Here is a 25,341-nt window from a genome sequence, read left to right as displayed (position 1 = left end):
AATTTCTATAGCCTGGTCACAGGGCTCAGGACACATCAGAAGCAAAACACACTTTATGACAGAAGATGAGAACGCCGACACTTGAGTCACACTTTTCATGGGTCAGGTTTCACTATTAAATCTGTGATTATCTGCAATGTTTGTGCCACTGAGTTTAATATACAACCCATATATATTGGCACTGTAAGCAAAGTCAAAGATCAGCATTTGATTTGATATGATCCCACTCAAAGGTCTACAGTATGACTTCATGTTATATACTTATAAGATACACTTATAAGGCATGCTATCAACACACTTATAGAACTATAAAAGATTCTTAAAATGACAGAGATGGGACTTCACAAACATTACTTTGAGTTATAGTTGTTTCAGCCTTTAGCTGTCAAAAGAAAGACTCCTTTCAGGAGGAAGAAATTTTTCAGATTGAGCATTGGATTTGGCCTTAATTGAAACCGTATGTGTGGCATGTGGAATTCTGGGACTTTGGCACCTTCCCAAGAATCCACAGAATGTGAAGCTTTTTTTTCTCCCTCCTTCTCTCTCCCTCTTTTTCCCCCTTTCTCTCTTTTTTTTTCCTATGCGCAGGGGTGTCTTACATCAGCCCAGTGCGTCCTGGTGAAAACCACTGACGGACTGAGAGTGAACGAGCGAGAGAAATAAGGGTTGAGTTTGTAACCTCTACCTGTCTAACTCTCACTGGAATAATCTAAATTCATCTCCAAACAAATGATCCGAAAGGATAAAACATATTAAAAGTAAGTAATTCTCTCTTACTCTTTTATCTTTATATACTGTACTTTTTCCTTTTTGTTTTGACTGTAAAGCTGGCATTTCTCACTATGGTCAGCTTTCTAGAAGCCTCTAAGTACGCAGACCTTTGCTTGATGAATTTCACTGTAAAGCTCTTGCTTGCATGTTTGAAATCTATGTACCTTTTGTGTGAAGTGGCTGCTGTTTGCATGGCAGATGAGAGGAGTGGGCGGGCGACCAGAGCGATGCAGCACCACATTCAATGTCCACTGCAGCAGATCCAGCTGTTTCAAACAGAAGCCTTCACACATTGTTTCACTTTACTGTGTTTGACCTACACTGTGATTGACTCATTCCATGATTTAAACCCATTTTCACTTTCGTTAATGATCAGGGAAGACGAAAAGAATAGAAACAATGGACCTTTCTCTTTGTAAATGCAAACTTATAGACATTTTAGTATTATTTGTAATACGGACAACGTTCAGTGTCTCCATTGATATGTTCAAGCAACAGTCCTGTTGTGATTTAAGTTTAATTTTGTCTGCCTTACTATCTTGTGTCAAGCTCAAACCCATTTGACTTTTTGTGGCAAGGAACTCAAAAGAGTGTTTTGGAAAAGTTAAACAACGGACTCATTTACGGCTCAATAGATTAAAAATTTTCGGTGGTCAGCTTATGAAATGTTAAATATTCAGGTTACAGCTTTAAAAAAGATCTCCACGCCCTGCTTTAGCGTCAGTGTGGCTTTGTGGATGTTCTTCATTGTTAGGTAGGTGTCACATAGGTGGTATGTAAATATCCCCCTGTGGTATGTCGGTGCTTAACGTCCAAACAGAGACCCCTTTTCTACCTCGCTGAAGTTATGTGGTAACGCAACTCCGCACAGTTGAGAGTTATCTGAAGAATTATGAATATGTATGAGGTTACAGCTCAGATTTTTTAAGCAGCCCTCAATGATCTGAGCAGGAGGTGCTGCCAATCAATGCAATAATTGTTCTTGGAAAGGTCAAGGTGATGCTGAGGCCATGGTGACTGTAAGTGTCTGATGGGGCAGTTTTCATATCCGAACACCTACTCTTCTTTATACTTATAAAAAGTATTTTTTAAAAGCATGAGGAGCCTGTAACTAAAATTATAAGTCAATAGGGTGATAAATCATAGAACCATAACATGTCATGTGTTGTTTCTTGTCTGTAATGTGGTGATTTACTGCTTCTCTTACTTTAATCAAACATTTATGTATGTGTAATTCTATAAATATGCATAAGAAGTTTAGAGTCATTATATTTAGTTTATATGTCTTAGACAAATTATTTAATTAATAATAATAAAGATGCTGTAATCAATACATTCATTGAGGATAAAATGATTTGTGGCAGCCCAGGAAGCAGTGTGTACAGCAGGTGTTTACTCTTTTTACTTTTTGTGCTTTAGCATTATTTAAAGAGACTTTCTACCTTAAAATGCTTAAACACCTATAAGAGTCTGTTTTGAATGTTGCTTGGGTTAGCACACAAGTAGGAAGCAGAACAGGTTTGTAAGATGTGAGATGTTTACCTTTTATTCTTAAGTCTCTGGAACAAAAATGTCAAAGTCTAAGTCAACAAGTAGACAAAGCCAGTTGCGAATCAAAAAAAGTGACATTACAAAACCTGACCACAACTAAAGTCCAGGAATGCTCTGATTGCCACAGATTCACTATTTATGACAGTGTACAAGAATTGGGGTGTGGATGTTTTTCATTAAGTTTTCTTTGTTGTGTGCTCTCTAGGTTGGAGACATTATTGAAAACTATCTTTATTAGGGCAACTAAGTTCTTTGTCAAAGCAGAATGGAGAAGCTCTTGCTTATGACAGGGAAATATAGGAAATGCCTGTGGTGGATGTCAAAGGGGAGTGGGTAATTTACTCATATGCAGTATTTTCTATTTGTTCAGACAGTTGGAAAACAGAGAGGGAGTGAACATTAAGGGGGAGTTGGTTTTTACCATCGCTCCATTGTCTGGGTATTATTTGATATGTGAGGCTCACATACGTTAAACATACATTTAGGAATGGGAACCACATTGTGAGCCTGTTATCACTGCATCATTTCCATTAGCGGCCCTTCCCTCTAGATTTCAGTGGCTGACTGACATCCTCATGTACAGACCCTGATCACCGCCACAGCAAAGGCTGTAATTTCAACCCCACATTCAAAACACTGCAATGGAGGCACCCTGTCCTCACTGAGCTTAGCTGTAACTCAACACAGACGTTGTTTGATTGGAAGTGTTTTCAAATCAATGCTTCTGGCAACAGAAACCCAGCTGTGTGCTGTTGCTAGCTGAAGTGCCTTCTGTAATTTGGTAAAAAAAAAAAAAAACAGCATTTCAGGGAACACCATCTCGAAAATATTGTGCTGTTAAGTCCCACACAATCTTGAACTCCAACCCTGCCCTAGCCAGCACCCCACTCATCACCTGCCTTCTCAGGGGAATTAGGCTACATTTAAATCCTAAAGACGTTCTCCATTTGTTCCTCTTATTTCTGAGCTTGAATTACATGTTTTTTCTGTCTTCGAGTCCACTTTCAAAATTAGAGGTGATTTGAAACCAGTTAAAGAGATTTATTTTTCTATTCCAACATAAGGTTGTTTCTTTGATCCAGAGGAGGCTGCTTGAGGAGACAAATGGTCAGTGGCCTGAATAATTGTAAAGGAGCAAAATTATAGATGCACAAAAAAACACACTAGTCAGTGTCTCTGTTTGCACATGTGGCCTAAGATTTGGCTCAGTCTTCCTTCATCTTCTCTATCCTGTTTACATGTGGCAGCCTCCTTCTGTTTGTTGGAAGCTGATTATCCGTCTCCCCACCTCGTCATCTCTCAGTTCCACGTCCATCTTAATTGCAGGCTGTCAGGGAAGATCTGAGGTAATATTCCAACATTAAAAGAACCTCATGACTTGCTGCAGGCTGCCACTCCGTTCAAATGACAGTGTCTGGGCTCTGAATGAGATGTCACTGCTGATGTCTCATGCAGTATGGAAAACATATGGCTCTCTATCTGCTTTGTTGGATCAGCATTTTTTTATCTAGATGTATGATCATCCAAAAAAAAAAAAAAAACAATAATGCAATAATCTGTAAATGATTTAAAACCTGTATTCATTTGAAAATCAAATCAATCAAATCAAATGTTGAAAGATTTTTAAATATCTGCTTATTTAATACCTACGTTACATGCCTAGTTTTAGACGTAAGATATACTTTTCTCACTGATGTTTAAGAATAATTGAATGCACAAATACTCCTGATTCAGGCTCGTGTTTTGCAGATGGACCTCTGCTTTTCTCTGGGAGTATAAAATAGCTATAAAGAGCTTCTTGGCATGGGCTTCTGTTTTTCCATTCTTACAGTGTAGCTGTAAAGTGCAGGGCCTGGATTTTCATTTACAATAGATTTCCAATCAGAAGGTTTAGGTTAATTTCCTTACATAAGAAACAGAGGCCTTGTCATTTCTCAATATTCACGTTGAGCAGTCTTGACTGAAGTACTTGGGTGGATTTTGTAGATAAATAGATAAATACTACAATATACTTAAATATACTACAATGTGCTGGGGAATATGTCAGCGACTGTTTACAGTTGAGATAAGAAGGCAAACAGCTACTCCTGCAGTTTCTCTATTTATTTCTCCTTAGTGGCTTTTAAACAATGTGCAGGTATCAGTTGTTCTCAGGCAACTAAAAGTCTATAGTGGCGCCTTCGGTGAGGTGTTTCAGCAGGTGTGCTGCTGCTTGGGCGTCAATGAAAGCAGTTACAAACTCCAAACCTTAAATTTTATGACTTAGCTTACAGTATTGTGGGTGGGAGTCATTATCGAGAGTGTAGCATTTGTGTCAGCATGAATTAAGACAGAATCCAGACGAGTTCTGTAGCTGAGTTTGTCCTCTGACCTTCTTGGAAAGAGAAATTTCCTTACAAGAGGGCATTGCTTATGAAGCAGAGTTTTTTTTTATCCACTCATAAAGTGACTCTTAAAATCTCACTTGGATACCATTACACGTGTATACGTGGAGTGAGGTATCCTATGATTGAGTTTGTAGACTGAAACAATAAAACACTCCCCACATTCCCCAGGTGTCATATCTTACCCATACAATGGCCGATTCTTTTCTTTTCCAGTCAAACGCCATAATTACCGTGTGTGTGTCTGTGTGTGTATGTATACGTTTGTGTGTGTGGGTTACATGCATGGCTTCTTTCTCTCTGTGTTGTTGTACTGTGTTTACAAGGCTCCACCTGGGAGTGATTGGAAAAATGTAATTTGGATTTCATGCTTTCCCACAGAAATGTAAAATCTGAGATGGTACATTAAAGATCTAAAGGAGAAAATAGATGATACATTGGAAAGCATATGTTGATGGTTTCTATATAGCAATCAGGCTTGGCACTAGCAGTGCATTTACACAGGCACACCCTTATACTGTACATGCAATTGTAGCTCTATGGCCTAGGTAGTAAAGAAAATTCTAAAATAAATTTGCCTTGTTTTCAACAGATAGTATACCAAATATATTGGCCATTATTTATTACTTATTTAGCAGGGAATTACATTTTGTTTACGTTATGGTCATTTCTATGGGCTTTAGTGCTTCCCAGATGTTTCCTCTAGAGCTGACGTCATTTTGACATTGTTGGCTTTGAGTTAAACATTTCAACAAATGGGGCAGCGATTTTGTACAGACATTTATTTTGCTTCAGGAATTATTTTTAACAGTTTCCATCAGTCTCAGTTGCAGCTTGTTTGATGCCAATAAGCTAATATTAGCATGCTACCACTCTAAGGTAAAATGGCAAACATGGTAAACATTAGGCCTGCTTACAACCACTTCTTAGCTTCATCATTGTGAGCTTGTATATTATTAATTTGTAGACCTCAGGGATAAATTCTCCTTCATTTTCCAATGGCAATGATGGATGATTTCATGATAATGATCAATGATTTCATTTAGCACAATACATTATGTTTAACTTAAGAATTACATAGTCACATGGTTATTACAATTATGTGCATTATGATTACATTTAAATTTACATAACGTCACACAATTTAGCAGATATTATGACTTGTTTGTGTCTGAGATGTAATTATGAAAGAAAAGATCATTTTACAAACTTCAGACCTCCTCCTTCCTCCTCTAATAGTAACTCTTCTGCTTGCCACCTCTCCTGCAGGGGCTGATTTGAAACCCCAAGTATAGACGATATGAGAGAGACAGAGCGTTTTGACTTTACAGGTTTCCAAAGGTACGGGACATTGTGGTATACCAGCGTTACTCAGTGTGCTGGGCTTGACCCCACTGAGAAAATCAGATTTTTACACTGACATAAAAAAGCCTGGGAAAATAAAATAAAGCCACCATCCTGTTTGCAATGTGAAAGTTCTGCAGAAGAAAAAGGCAAATAGCTATTACTGAAATCATGAGTGTGTTTCAAGTTTCTGTGGTTGTAAGATGAGCTACTGAAGACGTGCATGTTTAAAAGTTGTTAAAAGTGGCTAGAATAGTTTATCGTGATCTTTGCTGCAAATTGTACAAATTTGGGAGTCCGTCAGTGAATCTGTGATGCATTTAATTTATCCATCTTATTACCAAATGTGAGCACAGTGTGTGTGATTCTTGGTTGAGCTCTGTGGGCTTGTGGGTTTCTAAGGGGAGTATGTGTCCTTCACCACTTCCTGAACTTGCCAAAAGGGAGCTGATATTTATGAGCCACAGACTTTTCCCCCAGAAACAGAAATTCAAGTCAATATTCAAGAACGTTCGACTCCAAGTTGAGACAATAAACTCCACTTGCTGCCTGTAAATATTTGGTGTTTAAAATAACTCTTAATTCAACAAAGCTTAAGTCAGACTGATTGATTGATTTCTCTTAATGTGTGTCTAGTATGACTTAAAAATGGATATTTAGAAAAATATATTAATCAAAGTGGGTAACATGTTAGATATTGTGTTCGTATAAAGTGACATTACAGTAGATAAAGTAATTTGCCACCACATCTGGAAACATTTTGCACATATGGTTTTGTTTTTGTATTCAATCTGCTGGGAGCAAGTAACAGAAATGTAAATAGCTGTCATGCTATAAATTATTGTTAGTTATGAAAAGATTTGAGATATAGAAAAGTAGATTTGACTGTTGATTCTCAATTGTCTGGAGGGTATAAGGCCAACTTTCCTTTACGAGTTATTGCCCAACATTGATAACTCACAGTGTGGAGGTACAACACTATAACAGAACTGAAACAAAAATATTTGTGTCATTGGCCCAAAAACCTTGCCAGAGCAGTAGAGCAGCTAGAGCAGTAGGACCTGTAAATGCACTGATCTGTATTTTATGAAAAAAAAAACTCCCATTAACACTTGACAAATGTGTCAGACACACTACTCTACTTTAAAGGGCCTTGTTTTGATTGCTCTATACACTTTCAGCTCTGGTTTATTTTTTGTTCCAATCCTGAAAGCTTTTAGGAGTGTCAGTGGACGTGGGTTTGGTTTATTTTCATAAATGTGACTCTGCAGTGTGCTGTGTTGTGGTTCAGACTTACATTCATTCATTCATTATATTCATACAATGTCATATGTTAAGATGCTGCAGCAAGCTGGATTATCTAGATGTTATCTATGTTCCGCATTTTATTATACTGTGTGACACTATTACTTGATCATTAGTAGATTACTTTTGACCACTGAGTAGCTGCAACACCTGGCAGCAATTATTGCTAATTGCTAATATTGAATGTTTAGATGGGGCATTTCTCAAAAATACATAACATGCAGTATTTTAGTTAAATGACAACTTCAATGATATTAAACTTGCTTCTTTTGGATTTAGTTTGAGTAGTACATGTAAACAAATACCATTAAACTTCCCTCTGACTATATTTCCCTATAATAAAATATCTGTCTTCTTCTAGCTAAAAAAAATGCCAGATAGCATTACTTGGAAGAACCTTGAATTCAGATTATTTTATCTTGTTGCTCACACTGTGAAGTGTGCAATCTTGGTCAACTGATCTCCTGATGACGAAAAACTCTTCTGGGTGATGTCATCTGGAGGAGTTTTTCAGCTAGAAGCAGATATTTTAATATAGAAAGTGTACACAAATGTACACAGTGTACGTTTACATACTAAACTAAAGCCATACAAAGCAAGTTGAAAATTTGTGAAGTTGCCCTTCAAGTAAATATAATTACCATATAGTTTACTTGTTGTTATTATAAGCAAAATTATACCATAGTAGTATATAGTATATAGTATAGTAATATAGTAGTAAGACCCTCCAACAATGCTTTTTGATGCCAATTGTCTGATTGCAGAATTCAGTGCCCAAATATAATGTCGGGCCTATGTTCCCACAGCTAGGCCCACTCCTTACACTTGTATGAATGTGGGCATTGATTAACACGCAAACTGATGCTTGTGTGCATCACAAGCTGACACTTAAGCCAAACTCTGCCTCTTGGTGTCTCCTGAAGTAGTTGTAAAATGTCAGGTCTGAAAAGATACATTATATCAAGGGCTTTTCAGCAAACACATTAGCAGTGAGAACTACTTATTCACTGGTCCATAGTTTATGCTCCAGTGCTGAATAACACATGTCCAGACAAACGTTGTGTCAATCTCTGTGTTCTCTGCTCCGACATACAGACTGGGGAAGGCTATTGTGAGGTAGATCTGCTCTGTCTCTCAAGAGCTGTGAGACTAAATTCAATACTGAACAGTTTGTACAGCTGGTCCTCATTGCAGGCCCCCTTATCCATTCTTACAAACAATTGCGTTGCTGCAAGACGTAGCTTTGGAAACTAATTTTCAAAAGCAATGAAATAAATGTAAAACTATAGTTCAATATGAGGTTATTGAGCAAATGATCTTTGTATGGAAAAAAACAAAGTATGGTGACAGTGGTTGCAAAAAAAAAAATAATAATTTTTTTTAATTAGAATTAACTACTCTCAATTTAACTACTTCTATAATCTATAAATTACTCAAGTTTTTCCCATAAATATTAAAGCATATGTTAAAAAGTTTTTTGAAAATGAAGATAGAACATGATTAAGTTTTTCCTGCTGTGGATCTGTAAGATAAGTACAGCAAAATTTCCAGAACCCTGAACCTGCGTCTGTAAGTCTGATGCTGCTGACTGATCTCATGCTACTGTAACAGGACCCAGTAATGGAATAACAGCTGTTCTCTTCATACAGGTACTGCAAACATAGCTGGAACCAGAGGAAGCAACAGCAATACAACCAATAGACAGGAAACCTGCAGTATTTCCACATTTTAAGAATCACTCAACTGTGACCATTTAGAAGGTCTCTGGTGTTGAACATACTGGACACTCACACAGTGTAAAAATCTTAACATTGGTCCAGATGTCATGCTTACAGATATAATTCTGAGGGGTAATAAGTACAGACATAAGCAACAAGTTGCCATCTGTTTAAGTTTCAAAATGTTGCTCATTTACAGTTAATAATTCATTACAAACTGTTAGACGTTTGATTGAAGCCATAGTGTAAATTGAAAGGGGTCATTTGTGATGTTGTGGCCTTTGGAACACACATTAGACTCAGGTTGTTCTGCTGTGAAATGTATTTAATTATCTCAAGTGATCTCATGCGAAAAGTGACAAAAATTTGGAAACTGGGATAAAAAAGTCAGCTTATAATATCTCTGTAGCCCACTTCTCTGCTTGAGAGCAGCACCTCCATGCTGCATAGGTTAGAGCCCCAGACTCCATGTAGACTCTAGGGTATGTCTGTTTCTTACATTAACTTGAATTTAACCTTCAACCCAATGCTAACCTGTCATGTTTTATGAGGCTCAACATGACCACTGAGTTAATTCTGCCTACACCCAAGTCTTGGGAACTAATGTGCTTATTAGCTGCTACACACCAAACTCTCCAACTAAAGAGTCAATATTTAGATTGTGGGTAATGTGTTCACCTGGAAGAATAAAGTGTTGGAGAATTGGACATTTTCATACAACAGAAAAGGATTAAGTGTTGATGACGAACCCTTTTATAGTCCATCAAAGGTCAAATGTACAATCAAAGGTCCCTTTCCTTCCTCCTGTATAAGGCAGCCTTCACATAAAGGTTCTTCAGGACATTGTAAAAACATTTCTTACTTTAAAGCCACCAGGTATTTCTGTTTCATTACCTATGAAAAGCCAAGAGGAGCTTAGTTTAAGCTTAAGTAAAAGAGTGTCAGTGGGGAGAGGCTGTAACCAGAAGCAGACTGGAGAATTCTTTTTATTTATATTACTTGATCTTTACAAAAGATTGACTTTATGAATGTATTCAGTCATTGTTGCCAGGCAACATGGAAAGCTGAAGAAATTGTTCCTTTATATGGGGTTTTGCTACAGATCAATCCTGCTAGTCAAGACAAATGAAAATTTGGGCATTAGCTCAAAATCAACAGGTCTGGATTCATTTTCCATGAACACGGTGCTGCATGTGTGAAGCAGCACTTCATGAATGTCAGAGGTTAATTTGGATGGAGGTTAACTGGACCATTAGCGGACAAATTTACTGCTGGTGGAGATCCCTAGTGAAATATAAGCAACAAGAAATAATCGTAGGGATGGGGGGTTATAGACAACAGCGTGTGAATACAGGCCTGTATGGTAGTGCAGATATCACATTGACGAAACGGAAACACCACATGCTCCTGATCCTTATTCTATTTCAACAAGGAAATGTCAGCCCAATGCTTTCTTTGGCCAGTGATGAAGAGCAGGAAATGTTTAACACACACACGCACACACACACACACACACACACACACACACACACACACACACACACACACACACACACACACACACACACACACACACACAATGGGTCTTTCTGTGAAAATTCCCATAGTGTTCTGGTAGTTTTCTGGTATGTGTCTGTTTGTGTCTGTTGGTTTAGGTACCCTTGCTTTGGTTATGTCTTTATACTGGCATTTATACTGGATTGTACCAGGCGACTTGTTGGAGAATGGGTAAAATGTTAAGAGAGCTTCAAAAAGCTGAGAATTTGAACATGTCTATGTAATTATATTACATAAGATGTGATTAATGTGGTGTGAAAAATTAAGACTAACCACTATTATACAACTTTGAGCCTTTAAGCAGCATTAAAAATGCCACAGTTACTTTTGTTCTAATAGGTACAGTGCTATGTGTTGTAAACTACAGTCAGTGGAAGCTTTTGCTAATGTGGTTAAAATCTGTTCAAGCATGTAACTTAACACATCTCAGACTCACTGTAAAGATCAACTTATAAACAAAGTTGTTTGTGAATGTGCCATTCTGTGCCTCTAGCAGTCTTGTCATAAATTAAATGTGGACAGAAACTAGTTGAAACTAGCTGTTTTTCTCTTGTGTTGGACAAAGTGGTCAGTTGGAGGCGACTTGTTGGCGCTCTGTCTGTCCAGCTGAAGTCATGTCTGTGACTCAATGTCTCTCTCTGTCCCTTCATTTATTCACTGATGATTTGTTCCCACAGTGTTTTTGAATTAGCGAAAATTATAAAATAAAACTGCATATTAACTGCATATGACACTATTTTGCCCAGAATGGTGTATAGTAAAATATCACTACGGTTAGAATTTAATGGGCTTTCTCCCACACAGTGATATAGCACAAAATAAGTGGAAATTCCATTTATTATGTTTTTTATTGAGTGAAAGAAAAACATGCATCCAGTTAAACTCTCGTTTTCCCTTATACAGCTTAACCAATTGTCTTGTTCCCATGAGTACAGAAGAGTAAATACAAAATAGTATTCATACTGCAGCTCACATAGAGGGCTATTTTTGACAGTTTGAGCTTTGTGGTCAAACTATAAATTAAGCTGTGGAACTGACAGATGTGTAACCTGCTGTTTCCATTTTGTCTTTCAGATTGGAAGCTTGTGTCTATGCATGTGTTTGGGATGGGGCGCCTGTGGGACATTCACTTCCTCCTGCTTACCCTCCTCTACCTGTTAGGAACCGTCACATCGCAGGTCAACCCAGGTACGTGCTGCCTTCCACGATCAAGATTTGGGTGCGTGTGTTTAAGTCGGAGCAATGACATCATATTCAAAAGTTTGTGAATACTATAAAATGAGTTTTGTGAGTTTTGGGTAGTGTTTGTAGGTTTGGTGCTCCAGTCCAGCAGTCCGGGCTACAACTGATTCAGATTTTGAATAAGTGCTGCTTTGTGGGAGCCATGTGGTCCCCTCTTACTGGTTTGGCTTCTTTGATCCCAGCATGCACGCATTTCTCCAGCTCTCCCTCCACTGTACGGGTGGTTTTTGTGATGTCAGTGAAAAGGGACCAATAATGTTTTACAAGGAAATAGAGTAGCAACATTTAGTGGGGAGAGACAAAGTCAAATAAGAACCAAAGAGGTTTTTGGTTAAAGTTGAAATTGTAGTAATACAGCACATATTTGCCAGTAAAAACTCTAAACTCCGTAACGTTTATGATTTCAGTCTCAAAGCTGCTGTCATCAAGCTGAGTTTTCTTTGTTGTTGATTGGATAATGAATTATGTATACTCAGACACAAAACGTTATTAGTGATGTTTTGACAGATTAATTCAGCACAGAGTTAACAGATCACACTGACCTTACTCTGCCAAGTAGAGCTAAAAAAAAAAGCCCCATCACTTCCACATCCTCCCGCCTTACTCCACCCCATTTCCACGTTTAAAATAAAACTTTTGACATAATATTCTTCAGGATCATGAACCTATTTTCATTCTGCAAATGTATGACAAATAAAACCAAACACGAGTTCATGATGACAGGCATCTTTAAAGAAGTCATGAGGGGGTTTCCTGCTTTAGTGCAGAGGTAAAACTACAAACTGTTTCTTTGTGCTGAAGAAGAATTAAAGGGAAAGAGTTTTATAAAAAAAGACAAGAGAGAGTTTGAGAGAGAAACACAGAAAGGGTTTATAGAGGGAATTTAGTACAATAATATGTCTATGCTGTGGTTCCTTTCATTTACTACATGTCATGAGTACATCATTTCTGACCCATTTAACAAGATGTACATGTAACAAAAGATGCATTATAAATTTGCTACTCTGTTGTCAGTGTTGTTCCTTTTAGTTTTTTCACCAACAATTTCAACCATTTGTGAGACATTTTTTTGAGACACTACACCCGATGAAGCAATTTAGTCTTTGACCCTAGAGAGACTTCTTGTCTCTCTTCTTCCTTTGTTTTGTGATTGTCTGTGTGTCTGTGTTTGTGTGTGTGTTCCCCTGCTCACATGGATATCCCCGCATGCACACGCATGCTGTGGATCCAGCTATCCCACTGGAGTCTGTGGCTAATGCATACCAGACATTCTGACAGCAGGAAAATCCATTGAAATAGGCTCTGTCTTCCTCCCCAGCATTTGTGTGTGCGTGTCTGTGAGTGTGTGCGGTGTGCGTCCCCCAGATTTTGACCACTCATAAGTCATGGAAAGTCAGGATCACGGTCAAAGTTGAACAAGTTCAGACAAATGTCTTTATCTTAAATCTGACCTTATATCTGACCTTCATCTTAAGTCTTTCTGCTACACTCAGAAAACACCCACCAATATTTTAAAAAAGCACTTCCAGTGTGACTAAAAGCTTAAATCTCAACCTGCACTAATATATGGAAGCAGGGTACATCTACCCATAATTCTGTCGAAAGCTTTAGTTCTGCTGCATTGAAAAGTAATTTTTCCACAGTCTGGAAATATTCATGGCTGAATTTAGTAGAGCTGAGATGTTGAATGATGCCAACGTTCCCCTGTTTAAAATTCCCAAGCAGTGGAGTTATACCATCCCTGTCTTTCCCATTTTACTCATGAGTGGGCGAACTTTATTTCCCTCCGAATGGAGAAGGTGTGGACCCGAGCATGAGCAGAGTAGCCAAATATCGAGCAGTATTATTATTGTGTAGGCTTCTTCTTCTGAATTTTAGAGTAATTCATGAATGAAGGAACAAGTGGTGCAGCAAGGCAGTAAGGTAGTTAGCAGTCTTGTTTAAACCTACTTGCTGGTTAGGGTCTTTCTGTGCGTAGTATACATATTGGTTCTGTGCCTGTGTTAGTTTAGTCATAAGACATGGCATTAGGTTAAGTGGTGATTCCATATTGCTGGTAGGTGTCAGGTTGTCTGCCTGTACTTGTCTCGTGATAGACTGATGATCAATCCCAGTCTCGTGATAGACTGATGATCAATCCCAGTCAGAACCCACACAACCCTTGTGTGGGTTTCCTTCCAAAGGAAACTAACTGGCGAATCTAAAATTGCCTATAGGTGTGAAAGTGAGTGCAAATGTCTGTCTGTGTATGTCTCTCTCTATGGCCCTGAGATAGACTGGCAACCTGTCCAGGTTGTACCCCGCCTCTCGCCGATGACAGCTGGTATGGGCTTCAGCCCCCCCGGGACCCACATAGGGATAGGGGTTACAGATAATGGATGGATGGATGAATGGGTGAATGAATGTATTAGATTTTTTCAAATTATTCTTTGAATAAAAAAATCACATATTATTGTAATAACTTTTGTAATAAAAATATGTTACAAATTTTCATGCTACAGTCTTAGTCTGACTGCCTTTGGTGGCTAATGTTATATAAAAGTTTAACTCTATTGGTAAGTTAAAACTATCATACAGGTGATGTTGCTCAGTATTGATCATATATCACACCATTCAGTCTGAACAAAACAAAAAATGGATCTCTTCCATGTCTTAAAAAAATAGATATTTGTTTAAGCTGCGTGGAGGGGATCAGCTGGCTGAAGCTCATCATTTTTGTGGAATTTGTAATCATTGAATTTTAGAGTGATGACCGGTTTACTGTAATTTTGGGTTAATGTAAGGTTAAGGTTAGGTGGAGGATGAAGGGTTTTTAGGTTTAGGCAAGCAGTGGTTATGGTTACGGTTTGGGCAAATCTCCAGGAAATGGATGTAAAGTCAATAAATTGTACCGCAAATGATGAAAACAAACACTTGGTGTGTGTGTGTGTGTTTGTGTGTGTGTGTGTGTGTGTGTGTGTGTGTGTGTGTGTGTGTGTGTGTGTGTCAGGGGTTGAACAGCAAACATTTTAGAACAGGCCTGCCTTTCAGTAGTCAGGGTGTGGTAGAAATCAGAAAGTGAGAGAGAGAGAGTTTGGTTTGTTGGGTCTCTCTCTCCTTCACCACACAGGGCTAGTATTTTTCCACCTTTCTCAGATGTGATATTTTTAGATGCTGTGGCCAAATGTGTGCATGCATGTGTGTGTGTTTGAAGGAGTGTGTTTGGTTGCGTGCGTCTATATACACACCCTTGCCTGCCCCCACAGCTCACCCCAGGGGTCAGGTCTGAGTGGGCTGTGTAGATAAATAAATACGGCAAAAACCAACATTTAGAAGAGTGGTCATACATCCGGCACAACACACTACAACCCATCTCTCTCTCTCTCTCTCTCTCTCTCTCTCTCTTATTCTCTGGCCCTCACTCTATAATGACTCTCATTTCCATCAATTATGGCATTCGGTGTGATTTTCCCAACTGATGATGTGCACTGTCTCTATCACTGTATGTTTTTACCAATTCATACTATGTCATATACATAATAGATACTTTGTAGATAGATAAATACTTTATTAAGTATTGAAATTTCGGAGTGAAATTTGTGTGTTGCAGTAGCTATTACACTTAATAATACCGTATAGATACAAAGCAATAAGATATCAATAAAGCTATAAAAAATGACTTCAACATTTTGCATTTTATTGTCTCTGTGACATATATGTAGTCCCGGTGTGGAGACCCAGATATGCTGCACCGACTGTGCTGGTCTCTTTCTCTCTTTGCTTCAGGGTCTGTTTACACTCTTCACCTCTGTGTGAACGAGGTTTTGCTGGCTCTTGTGAGTGCAGGAACGCCAACCACCTCAAACCCTATAACCTCGAACTGGAGTGTGCAGCAGCTACACTGCAATACAAGGATTTAAGCTATGTGATGCCAACTATAATCATTCCAAAGTTTCCACTTCATTTTCAATCATTGACATTCTGATTTGAATTGATATCATTTATTGGAGCTTTGTGCTGTTTTTCTTGAAACAGTTTCTGAAAATTAAGGTTTACGACAGCACCTATCATTGAAATGGATTTGTAATTATGCCAAGGTTACTGCTAATAAACTGAGAATATGAGAAGAGTTATATGGTTTTTGGTTCATGTGGTCTGCTCATTGCCAAGGCGATCTGGTATAGGCAAAGACTAGGAGTATAGTGTACTGGATGGGTGTAAACAGTTGAGGGAAAAAATGAAGTGAACAGGGACAAAGGCTAGAGAGGACAAGATGAAAGGAGAGCAGAGGAGGTGAATAGAGACATCTGAATGTTTTTGTTTGTGACTCCTTCAAGATGTCACTGTCTCCGTGGCAAGATGAAGCCTGCATACATGTACTGTAGGTGGTTGCATCTATGCCTCGCTTTTATGTATCTGGAGTGCTTGCACACTGCGCAGATGTGTGAGCAGTGTCAGCCCAATCTCGGTTTTAAACAAATATTTGAAGGAGATCAAAAAAAAAAAGAGAAAATCACAGAGATAGAATGAGAAGTTAAGAACGAGCGAGGGACAGAGAAGGCCTTGAACCTCAATCTTTGCTGTTGCTGGCATCCTCTCAAAGGTTTTCTGTGAGACAAGGGGCCGGGTTACAGGGTCACTCTCTCCTTTTAACTTCCGCCTGCAGCTCAACTGAAACCCACGACCCGATGCTGACACATACACAAAAATTTGATTTTCCCAAAGACGCTTTCATTCTGTTAGGTGGAGCTATCAGAGTTAGACTGAAACAACCCAGTACTGTAGATGAGATGTGATGGAAAAGTGCACCTTTTTCCCTCAGAAACACCCAGAAATCAGTGCATTCATTCAGAGCCTTGTAAAAGTTAATGGATACCATGTTGGCTTTGCCACGCTCAGTTAACCACTTGCCCGCTGTGTCTTAATGAGATGAAGATTTTCGAAATCACACTGTATTCTTAATCACATCTTACCATTGAAGGGGACAGATGAAAACATAGAGTGGAGTGGAGACCACACACAAGCAGAGGACAGAGAGGATACACAAAAAATGAGGCGGGGGGGAGGGGCATGCAGGAAACAGAGGACATATTCCTTCTATTGACCACACAGTGTGGGCGTGATGGGCTCAAATCGCTTTTACCACACACACAGACACACACACACACACACTACACAAACTACACACATTTTATTGTCTCTGCCAGTCCAAACACTGCTGGCATTAATCTAGCACTATCCATCACATTTGCAGGTTTCTTGACAGGGAGTTAAATAGTTATGTTTTATAAATGTCTGAGAATGTTTGAATGTGATTTTAAATTTTCAGTGCCAACTAGTGCTGTGGTTGCTCTGAGAGAAGTGAGCAGGGCTGCATGTTTCAAAATATGATCATCCAGTTCAGCTAAAGTCTGGTGGGGCCCTAGGCAAAAATTTATGCAACATAAAACCACTACGCTTAAGATATGGAAAATGCTATAAAATATACACCACAACACTGTGCACATAGATGATTTATAGTAGCAAAGAGCAATGAAGAACCTAAAATCTCAATAAGTTCAAATATCAGACAAGTATATCACTGTCATACATTTTCTACAGGACTTGAGTTAACGTACGTAGTTACTTTCACCACTGCCAACTGCTCTGGTCAAATGTAGTTAAATGTTTCTTGGGAAATCTTTTTCACAGTTTGCTTATGAAGGAGTCATAACAGTGTAGTTTTGTGCAATTCTGGCTTTTCCAAAACTACAAAGTAGACTTATTGTAAATTTTTTACATTATACTCAAAAAAGGGCTATTGCTTTATAATGTCCTTTTTGTTAATGGTGTTTATGTTGGAACGAATATCAGGGCACTGAGTGGCTGCGTTGTAGTTTTTCACTGGCTGTCTTTACAGTGTCTCCACACTAAAGTGTTTATCTGTTTACTTTTATCACCCTTTTAAGGAAATGTGTTGTTGTGTGTGTTGCTGCATTCTGTAGGTGTGTGTCGGTATCCTCTGGGCATGTCAGGGGGGCAGATACAGGACGAGGACATATCTGCCTCCAGCCAGTGGTCAGAATCCACTGCTGCTAGATATGGCAGGTGGGTCTCACACACACACACACACACACCCACCCACACACACACACACACACACACACACACACACACACACACACACACACACACACACACACACACATACATGCATGCATGTAGTATATTTATCCTCTAATGAATGTGTGGCTTAGCCTGTGAAGTGCCTGGGCTTGTTCATTTACAGTGAACCATAAACTGGGATATCAGTTCCACATACAGATACATGATTAAGGAAGCGTGTGAGTGTGTGAGTGTGTAGCAAAACTTGGGTGGCCTTCAAGTATCACATTAATGATGTAATACACTCCCCCCTCCATCCTGGCTGTATTTTCACCAAGTTCCCCTATATTTGCCAGCCCCTTCACCCAAAATGTAGGATGAATTTATGTAATAGGCCTTCATTGAGGTGTTTTTATAACAAGCTGTAAGTAGAAGAATCCACCACTACTCTCACTTTTTCTTTCCGCTCACATTTTCCTCCTAATTGTGTCCTTATTTTTCTTCTCCCTTACTGTTTTCCGTTCCCGGCTATATAAAATGTAAAATGAGCGCCCACTTTTCCTTTCTCCCTCCTTCTGTGTCCTTCTCTCACCAGGTTGGACTTTGAGGAGGGTGATGGCGCATGGTGTCCGGAGATAACGGTCGAGCCAGACAATCTGAAGGAGTTCCTCCAGATTGATCTCCGCTCTCTCCACTTCATCACCCTTGTGGGCACCCAGGGTCGACACGCCGGAGGAATTGGAAATGAGTTTGCCAAGATGTACAAGATTAAGTACAGTCGTGATGGAAGCCGCTGGATCTCATGGAGAAATAGGCAGGGCAAGCAGGCAAGTGATCCTGTCAATCAGTGCTTCTGGTTTACATGTTGAAATCAATGTGAGCTTTAAAACTAATTAATGATAAAGATGCCCTGCCTGATATATTTATGGCCTGTCATTGCTTTTACCTTGTATGACCATGTTAAGTGATACAGAGACAGTAAATTGAACAGCTTAATTTTCAAAATCTATAAATGATATATTGTTATCATGCAAATTACAAACTTGGTGATTCTCAATCATTAGTGAGCATCTTCATAAAGTGAAGGTGTGTTTGCTTCTATATGCAGGTGATTGAAGGAAATAGAAATGCTTATGACATTGTACTCAAGGACCTCGAGCCGCCCATCATCGCGCATTTTGTCCGCTTCATGCCCGTCACAGACCAATCCATGAACGTCTGCATGAGAGTGGAGCTCTATGGCTGTGAATGGCTGGGTAAGAGAGGCCTGAAGTGGGAGGGAAAAGTCAGCAGAAAAATGAGAAGGTATATATGGACTGATGGGTGGGGAAGTGAAGAGCAAAGATCACAAATAATCTGAGGTAGTCACCTTTGAGCCCATAAAGATAAAAAGAATCAAGTGATTGTCTGCCACCTCTATATTAAAACCAGGGCACTGTCTTTTAAAAAAAAACTGCCAAAACGCTTAAGTTTTAACCCTTTGTGCAGTGCCCCCTATGGGTTCTGGCAAATACTGTATGCATAAGGTTTGTCAGACAATGAGCTACATTTCTTACGTTCGAATATATTGACTTTTTATTGAGGTGTTTATTGAGGTGAAAGGTGAGGTGTGTAACAATCTGGTGAAATCTAAGCTACAATCACAGTTTAAGAAGAAATCGAAAACAAAGACAAACAAGAAAGCAATACAATAGTTAAGGCTGGTACATCACCTTTAGAGTAATTATCGGTGCCAGCAGACCCCTTAATAATTGTAGTTCTTTATAATGAAAGTAATCCAAAATCTTGTAATTATTCACATCAAATAAAGGCTTTTCAGTTTTCCTATAATGATGTCTGCTTTTCTACACAACATAACCCGATTGAAAAGTGAGGTGAGGTTATTTATTTTATCTTGCTTTGCAGATGGTCTTGTGTCATACAATGCTCCAGCAGGAGAACAGATGACCTTGCCGGCTTTCCCTGTTTATCTTAACGATTCTGTCTATGACGGAGCTGTCATCCACAGGTGTGTGTGCATTTCTGTGTTAGTGTTTGCTATTCCATCCTCAACCATCTTCCCTTTACAAATATCACGCCACTGCTTAAGCATTGCTCATCCTCTGTCAATACTTTTTCCCCTCACCTTGTTGTTGTCTGGTCACCATGGTGAAATCAAAGTACGCATGATGGTGAGTGGGTCATGGTGGTTTATTGTTAGGCAATACCTCATGGGAATGACTGAGTCAACTGTGCTCGCAAAGTTTGAAAAACCAAAATTAACCAATAGGAGCTTTTTGTTGACAGTTTTGTTTGGATTGTGTCATGGTGAATAATGTCTTCCATTGCACATTCCTCCTTTTCTCTCTTAAAGAAAGAGTGCAGGGGAAAAGAAAATGGCCCATGTTACAAATATGACAACCAACTATATCATGAATTGATTTTGTGATACTGCCACCTAGTGTTAAATTGTTGTACTATTTAAAACATTGTGGCAGAGGTGATGATTATCTCAAAATATAAGATGTTTGGTTTGTTTCTCAGTATGACAGAGGGCTTGGGCCAGCTGACTGATGGAGTGTGTGGTCTGGATGATTTTACGCTCAACCACGTCTACAATGTGTGGCCTGGATATGACTATGTGGGCTGGAACAATGAGAGCTTCCCCAGTGGATATGTGGAAATCATGTTCGAGTTTGACCGCACACGAAACTTTACCACCATGAAGGTAAGACTAATTATACAAAATGTTACACTCGAGTTCAGTGTCTCACATAAGTGCTAAAAGTCTCCCTATATGTCCAGGTCCACTGCAACAACATGTTCTCTTGGCGAGTTAAGACCTTCCACCAGGTGGTGTGTTACTTCCGCTCAGAGTCAGACTGGGAGACCACACCGCTCTCTTTCAGCCCAGGGGTGGATGAAAAGAATCCCAGTGCCCGCTTCATCACTGTCAACCTGGCTAATCACATGGCCAGTGCTATCAAATGCCAGTTCTACTTTGCTGATGCCTGGATGTTGTTCAGTGAGATCACCTTCCAGTCAGGTATAGACCAAAGAACTGTGCATACAATCTTCAAAGGCAGTACAATGTTCCCTCTATGTGTGACATCTTTATATACACTCAACAGTCACAACATTAAAACCACCAAAGTGGATTCAAACTCATTAGTGATTGGTGAATTCAAGTTAGCCTTAAAGGCCGCATGTCATTTTAAATTTGATGAGTCCAGGTAATTTTTGAACCGATCTTCTGTCCGTTCAGATACAGCCATGTACAACACAACACTGGCTCCCCCCAGCACAGGACCCCCAACAGGTCAGTCATCACCACACATCTCCCTCACAACGTTTAGCAACTCTTATGCCTCTTTTCGATTCTTAATACAAATACAGTACAATGTGTAAGCCATACTGCATTCAAAACCACAGCTTCTCTGCTGCTTTTTATCTCCAGCACAACAAAGGAGAGAGGGAGCAATTACTTCCTGTTCTTAACTGTAACCTAACCTTGTCATCATGCTCGTAGTAAACTTAGTTTATTTGTATAGCTCATTTTGCTCAAATTCATGTAATTCAAACTGCTTTACAGGTCACTGATATGACTGATAATGAGACAGTTGCTTAGCTGTATGTTTAGTCTTATGTTTAGTTTAGTTTATGCTAAGAAAAAAGAAACTCAATTTAGTTTTTTGTCTAGGCAAATACTTAAATAGTAGGACCATACTGATTGGATTAGGTGTGTGTGGTCACTTATGTGCACATGGTGTCTCATCATTAAAAGCTGGCTCTACCTGTTCCTTCCTCAGAAAAGAACCCCACGCACAAAATAGATGACAGCAATACCCGGATTTTGATTGGCTGTTTAGTGGCCATCATCTTCATCCTCGTGGCCATCATTGTCATCATCTTGTGGAGGCAGGTGTGGCAGAAGATGCTGGAAAAGGTGAGCTCATTACTGATTTATAAAATGAAAAGAAACCGACACTAGCTTATGCTTGTTAAGTCATTTACTGCATTTATATTCCTGAGCTTTGTTTCGGGAGGTCGTCAGTTCCTTCACCCCCACATCCTTTATTTTAGGCCTCTCGTCGGATGCTGGATGATGAACTAACTGCTAGTTTATCAATACAGAGCGAGACATTTATCTACAACCACAACCAGTCGAGTGAGCAGGAGTCAAACTCCACCTACGAGCGCATCTTTCCCCTCGGTCCTGATTACCAGGAGCCATCAAGCCTCATTAGCAAGATTGTGCCAGATTTCGCACAAAGCTTAGAAGAAACTGGTAGGTGAAGACTTATGTCTACATATACGCAAACATATAAACTGATATGCTCAGTAAAGATTCTTAAGCACTTATGGAGGTTCCTCGTTATGGTATCCTATGTTGCGTTCCAGCTTCTACCAGTACAGCAGCTTCCAAATCTACCACAACTACTGTAGTCCAAGACGGAGTCCCCCATTACGCAGAGGCAGATATTGTAAGCCTGCAGGGAGTGACTGGAAGCAACACGTACGCCATCCCTGCAGTAACTATGGACCTGCTGTCAGGGAAAGATGTTGCAGTGGAGGAGTTTCCACGAAAACTGCTCACATTCAAAGAGAAGCTGGGAGAAGGCCAATTTGGAGAGGTGTGTGCTCTTTCTAAGTCTTTAGAAACTGTAATTGGTTATACATTTATAAAATGAGTTTATAATTTTAACGTTTATCTTCTTCTCTGTTTATAGGTGCACCTGTGTGAAGCAGAGGGAATGCAGGAGTTCATGAATAACGAGTTTTTATTTGACATCTCTAAGGACCAGCCGGTTTTAGTGGCTGTTAAAATGCTCCGTTCAGATGCCAACAAAAATGCAAGGTATTGACTGCGGGTGCCTCTACTGTGTAACTAAAAGGTCTTTAATTTTAAATATGACATTTTGATTTGTATCAAACAAATAACCTTGCATATGCTTTTGTTTTGTTAGGAACGACTTCCTGAAAGAGATAAAGATCATGTCACGTCTGAAGGATCCTAACATCATTCGCCTGCTAGCTGTGTGCATCTACAGCGACCCACTCTGTATGATCACAGAGTACATGGAAAATGGAGATCTCAATCAGTTTCTGTCCCGCCACGAACCCGAGGGACAACTCGCTCTGCTCAGCAATGCACCTACAATCAGGTGAGTAAAGCAAGTGGCTGATGTGACACACACACACACACACATTGGGGTCCAATAATTTAATGCACTTCACTCCGACACAACTCCACCACCTACTGTGACCACAATAACAAACACACAATTTTCATCCTTCTTGCAGTTTCAACTTAAAAACTGAGAAATTATAAGCCTGTAAGTAGACTTTGTGGCTGATGTATTAGATTGCAAGTGTACTTAATGAAGTGGTCTGTGAGTGTATATGCATCCTAGTGTGTAAAATTGTGTTTTTGTGTTTGTTATTACTTTCCCAAACCATGACGCTTTCTCTCCAACCTCCTGTCCAGCTTCAATAATCTGTGCTACATGGCCACTCAGATAGCATCGGGGATGAAGTACCTCTCCTCTCTAAACTTTGTTCATCGAGACTTGGCAACTCGAAATTGCCTGGTTGGCAAAAAATACACGATAAAGATAGCTGACTTTGGCATGAGCAGAAACCTGTACAGTGGTGACTACTACCGCATCCAGGGCAGAGCAGTGCTGCCTATACGCTGGATGTCATGGGAAAGCATCCTGCTGGTGAGAAACGATTACACAGAATTTTCTTTTTCTTATTGTGTTCTTGTCGATAGTCCTAACTGATAAACCGCCGCTGTGTTTGTGTATTTGCTGGAAGTAAACTGACACATTACCATCTTGTGCTGTGCAGGGAAAGTTCACCACAGCCAGTGATGTGTGGGCCTTTGCGGTGACCCTATGGGAGATACTAAACTTTTGCAAGGAGCAACCCTACTCTCAGCTCACTGATGAGCAGGTGATAGAGAATACAGGGGAATTTTTCAGGGACCAGAAAAGACAGGTGAGTGTCATTACAGCACATCTAAAACACTAACACAACACCAGTAAATCATTGGCTTCATTTTTTGATCCTTGTGGTGCAGATCTACCTGCCTCAGCCGGTGCTGTGTCCAGACTCAATTTACAAGATCATGCTGAGCTGCTGGAGGAGAAACACAAAGGAAAGACCCTCCTTCCAAGAAATATACCGAGCCCTACTAGAAATACAGCCTTAAGCCTAAGGGCTGATTTCCAGTCTGCTTAGCACCGCGGGAAATGGTGTCTGACAAGAGCAGGAGACCCAGTGCAGGTTTAAGCTGCGGGAGCCAGGTCCTGTGGGCTAAAAGCTACAGTTTGGGAAACACTGTTCCTTGGACTTAACACTACCAAAGACATTTTGTGTGTGTCCATTTTAGTTAGCACAGACACGCTGAAGACATGCAGGTATAAAAGTCTATTCTGTTTTGCAGTACTCTAACCCTAACAAAAACATGATTAAGGTTGGGTTAGTCCATGAGTTAATGAAGCCTAAATTAAATGTAGCAAGTAACATTCGGCACTTTCGAAGATGTATTTTTACATTTCCAATTACAGTTAGCTTTGATAACTAAATTTGTGAAACATTGTTGATGAACTTTGTTGTGGTTTCTTCTTGACTGCTTGAATGTAGAAGGGAACCGTGCAGCAATCTATTGCTGTTACATTTCATTATATTTCAAGTATTTCATCTCAGTTTCTCAGACAACTCTAGAGATTTTAAGAAAGAATATCAACTAACTCAGTGTTTCTCCTCTCCCTGCAATTGTCCGTGATTTGAACATGACGTGTATATTCAATAGATAAGTCTAAATTGCAAATATCAATATTTTGTATTTTATATTTATATGTTCATATGGGTTTGTTCTGTTTATGTTTTGATGATTTCTGTTTTAATGTGCTCTTTAAATCGATGCGTATGGAATATCATATTTAATTTCATTCAGTCATTCAATTGTCACGTGCTTTCTTTTTTTTTCCCTGCTGCAAACTGCAAAAGCAGGAATCCAGGCTCTTGAGTTTTGGCCTTATGGTGTTTGTTTGTTCAGCAGAATGTTTACAGCCTGTTTCATAGGGGAGATGTTATTGAGTGTGTTGTGGATGTTGAAATTAAAGCGAAAGTATACAATACTTTAAATAAGAATGAATGTAGAGGACTATTCAGCCTAAATCATGTAGGTAATTAGAACAAAGGGATTTGTATGCCTTCTACAGATCAATCAATTACATGTGAACTACATAAGACAGCTAGTGATGTTTTCATTTATTTTGATTCTTTATTCCTATTTTCTTGTACTTATATAGAATAATTCTGTGTATAACTTTGTTAGTTGGAGCCTTTGTCCCACTCTCCTTGTCTCCTTTAATGGATTGTTTTTTTCATTCTTTGCCCCCTAAGCAAAAAATAAA

General features: G+C 39.3%; 1 protein-coding gene across 2 annotated transcripts; it reads left to right on the top strand.

Moving 5' to 3' along the window:
- The first annotated feature begins 583 nt into the window (after positions 1-583).
- Positions 584-25,341, top strand: ddr2a (discoidin domain receptor tyrosine kinase 2a). 2 transcript variants are annotated; one of them, XM_067514086.1, is made up of 17 exons: positions 584-758; positions 11,705-11,818; positions 17,836-17,938; positions 18,531-18,762; positions 19,044-19,191; positions 19,841-19,943; positions 20,459-20,642; positions 20,720-20,960; positions 21,180-21,233; positions 21,724-21,860; positions 21,998-22,202; positions 22,316-22,548; positions 22,645-22,772; positions 22,882-23,079; positions 23,403-23,637; positions 23,768-23,917; positions 24,000-25,341. In XM_067514086.1, the coding sequence occupies exons 2-17, from the start codon at positions 11,722-11,724 to the stop codon at positions 24,129-24,131; spliced, it is 2,580 nt and encodes an 859-aa protein (XP_067370187.1). In that variant the 5' UTR covers positions 584-758; positions 11,705-11,721; the 3' UTR covers positions 24,132-25,341. The 2 variants fall into 2 exon arrangements, with proteins under 2 accessions (XP_067370187.1, XP_067370188.1); XM_067514087.1 differs by having other exon boundaries at positions 585-758; positions 22,049-22,202.

Source organism: Channa argus, chromosome 8 (assembly GCF_033026475.1).
Source record: "Channa argus isolate prfri chromosome 8, Channa argus male v1.0, whole genome shotgun sequence".
Lineage (NCBI taxonomy): Eukaryota > Metazoa > Chordata > Actinopteri > Anabantiformes > Channidae > Channa > Channa argus.
This window is presented reverse-complemented; position numbering and strand designations above follow the sequence as displayed.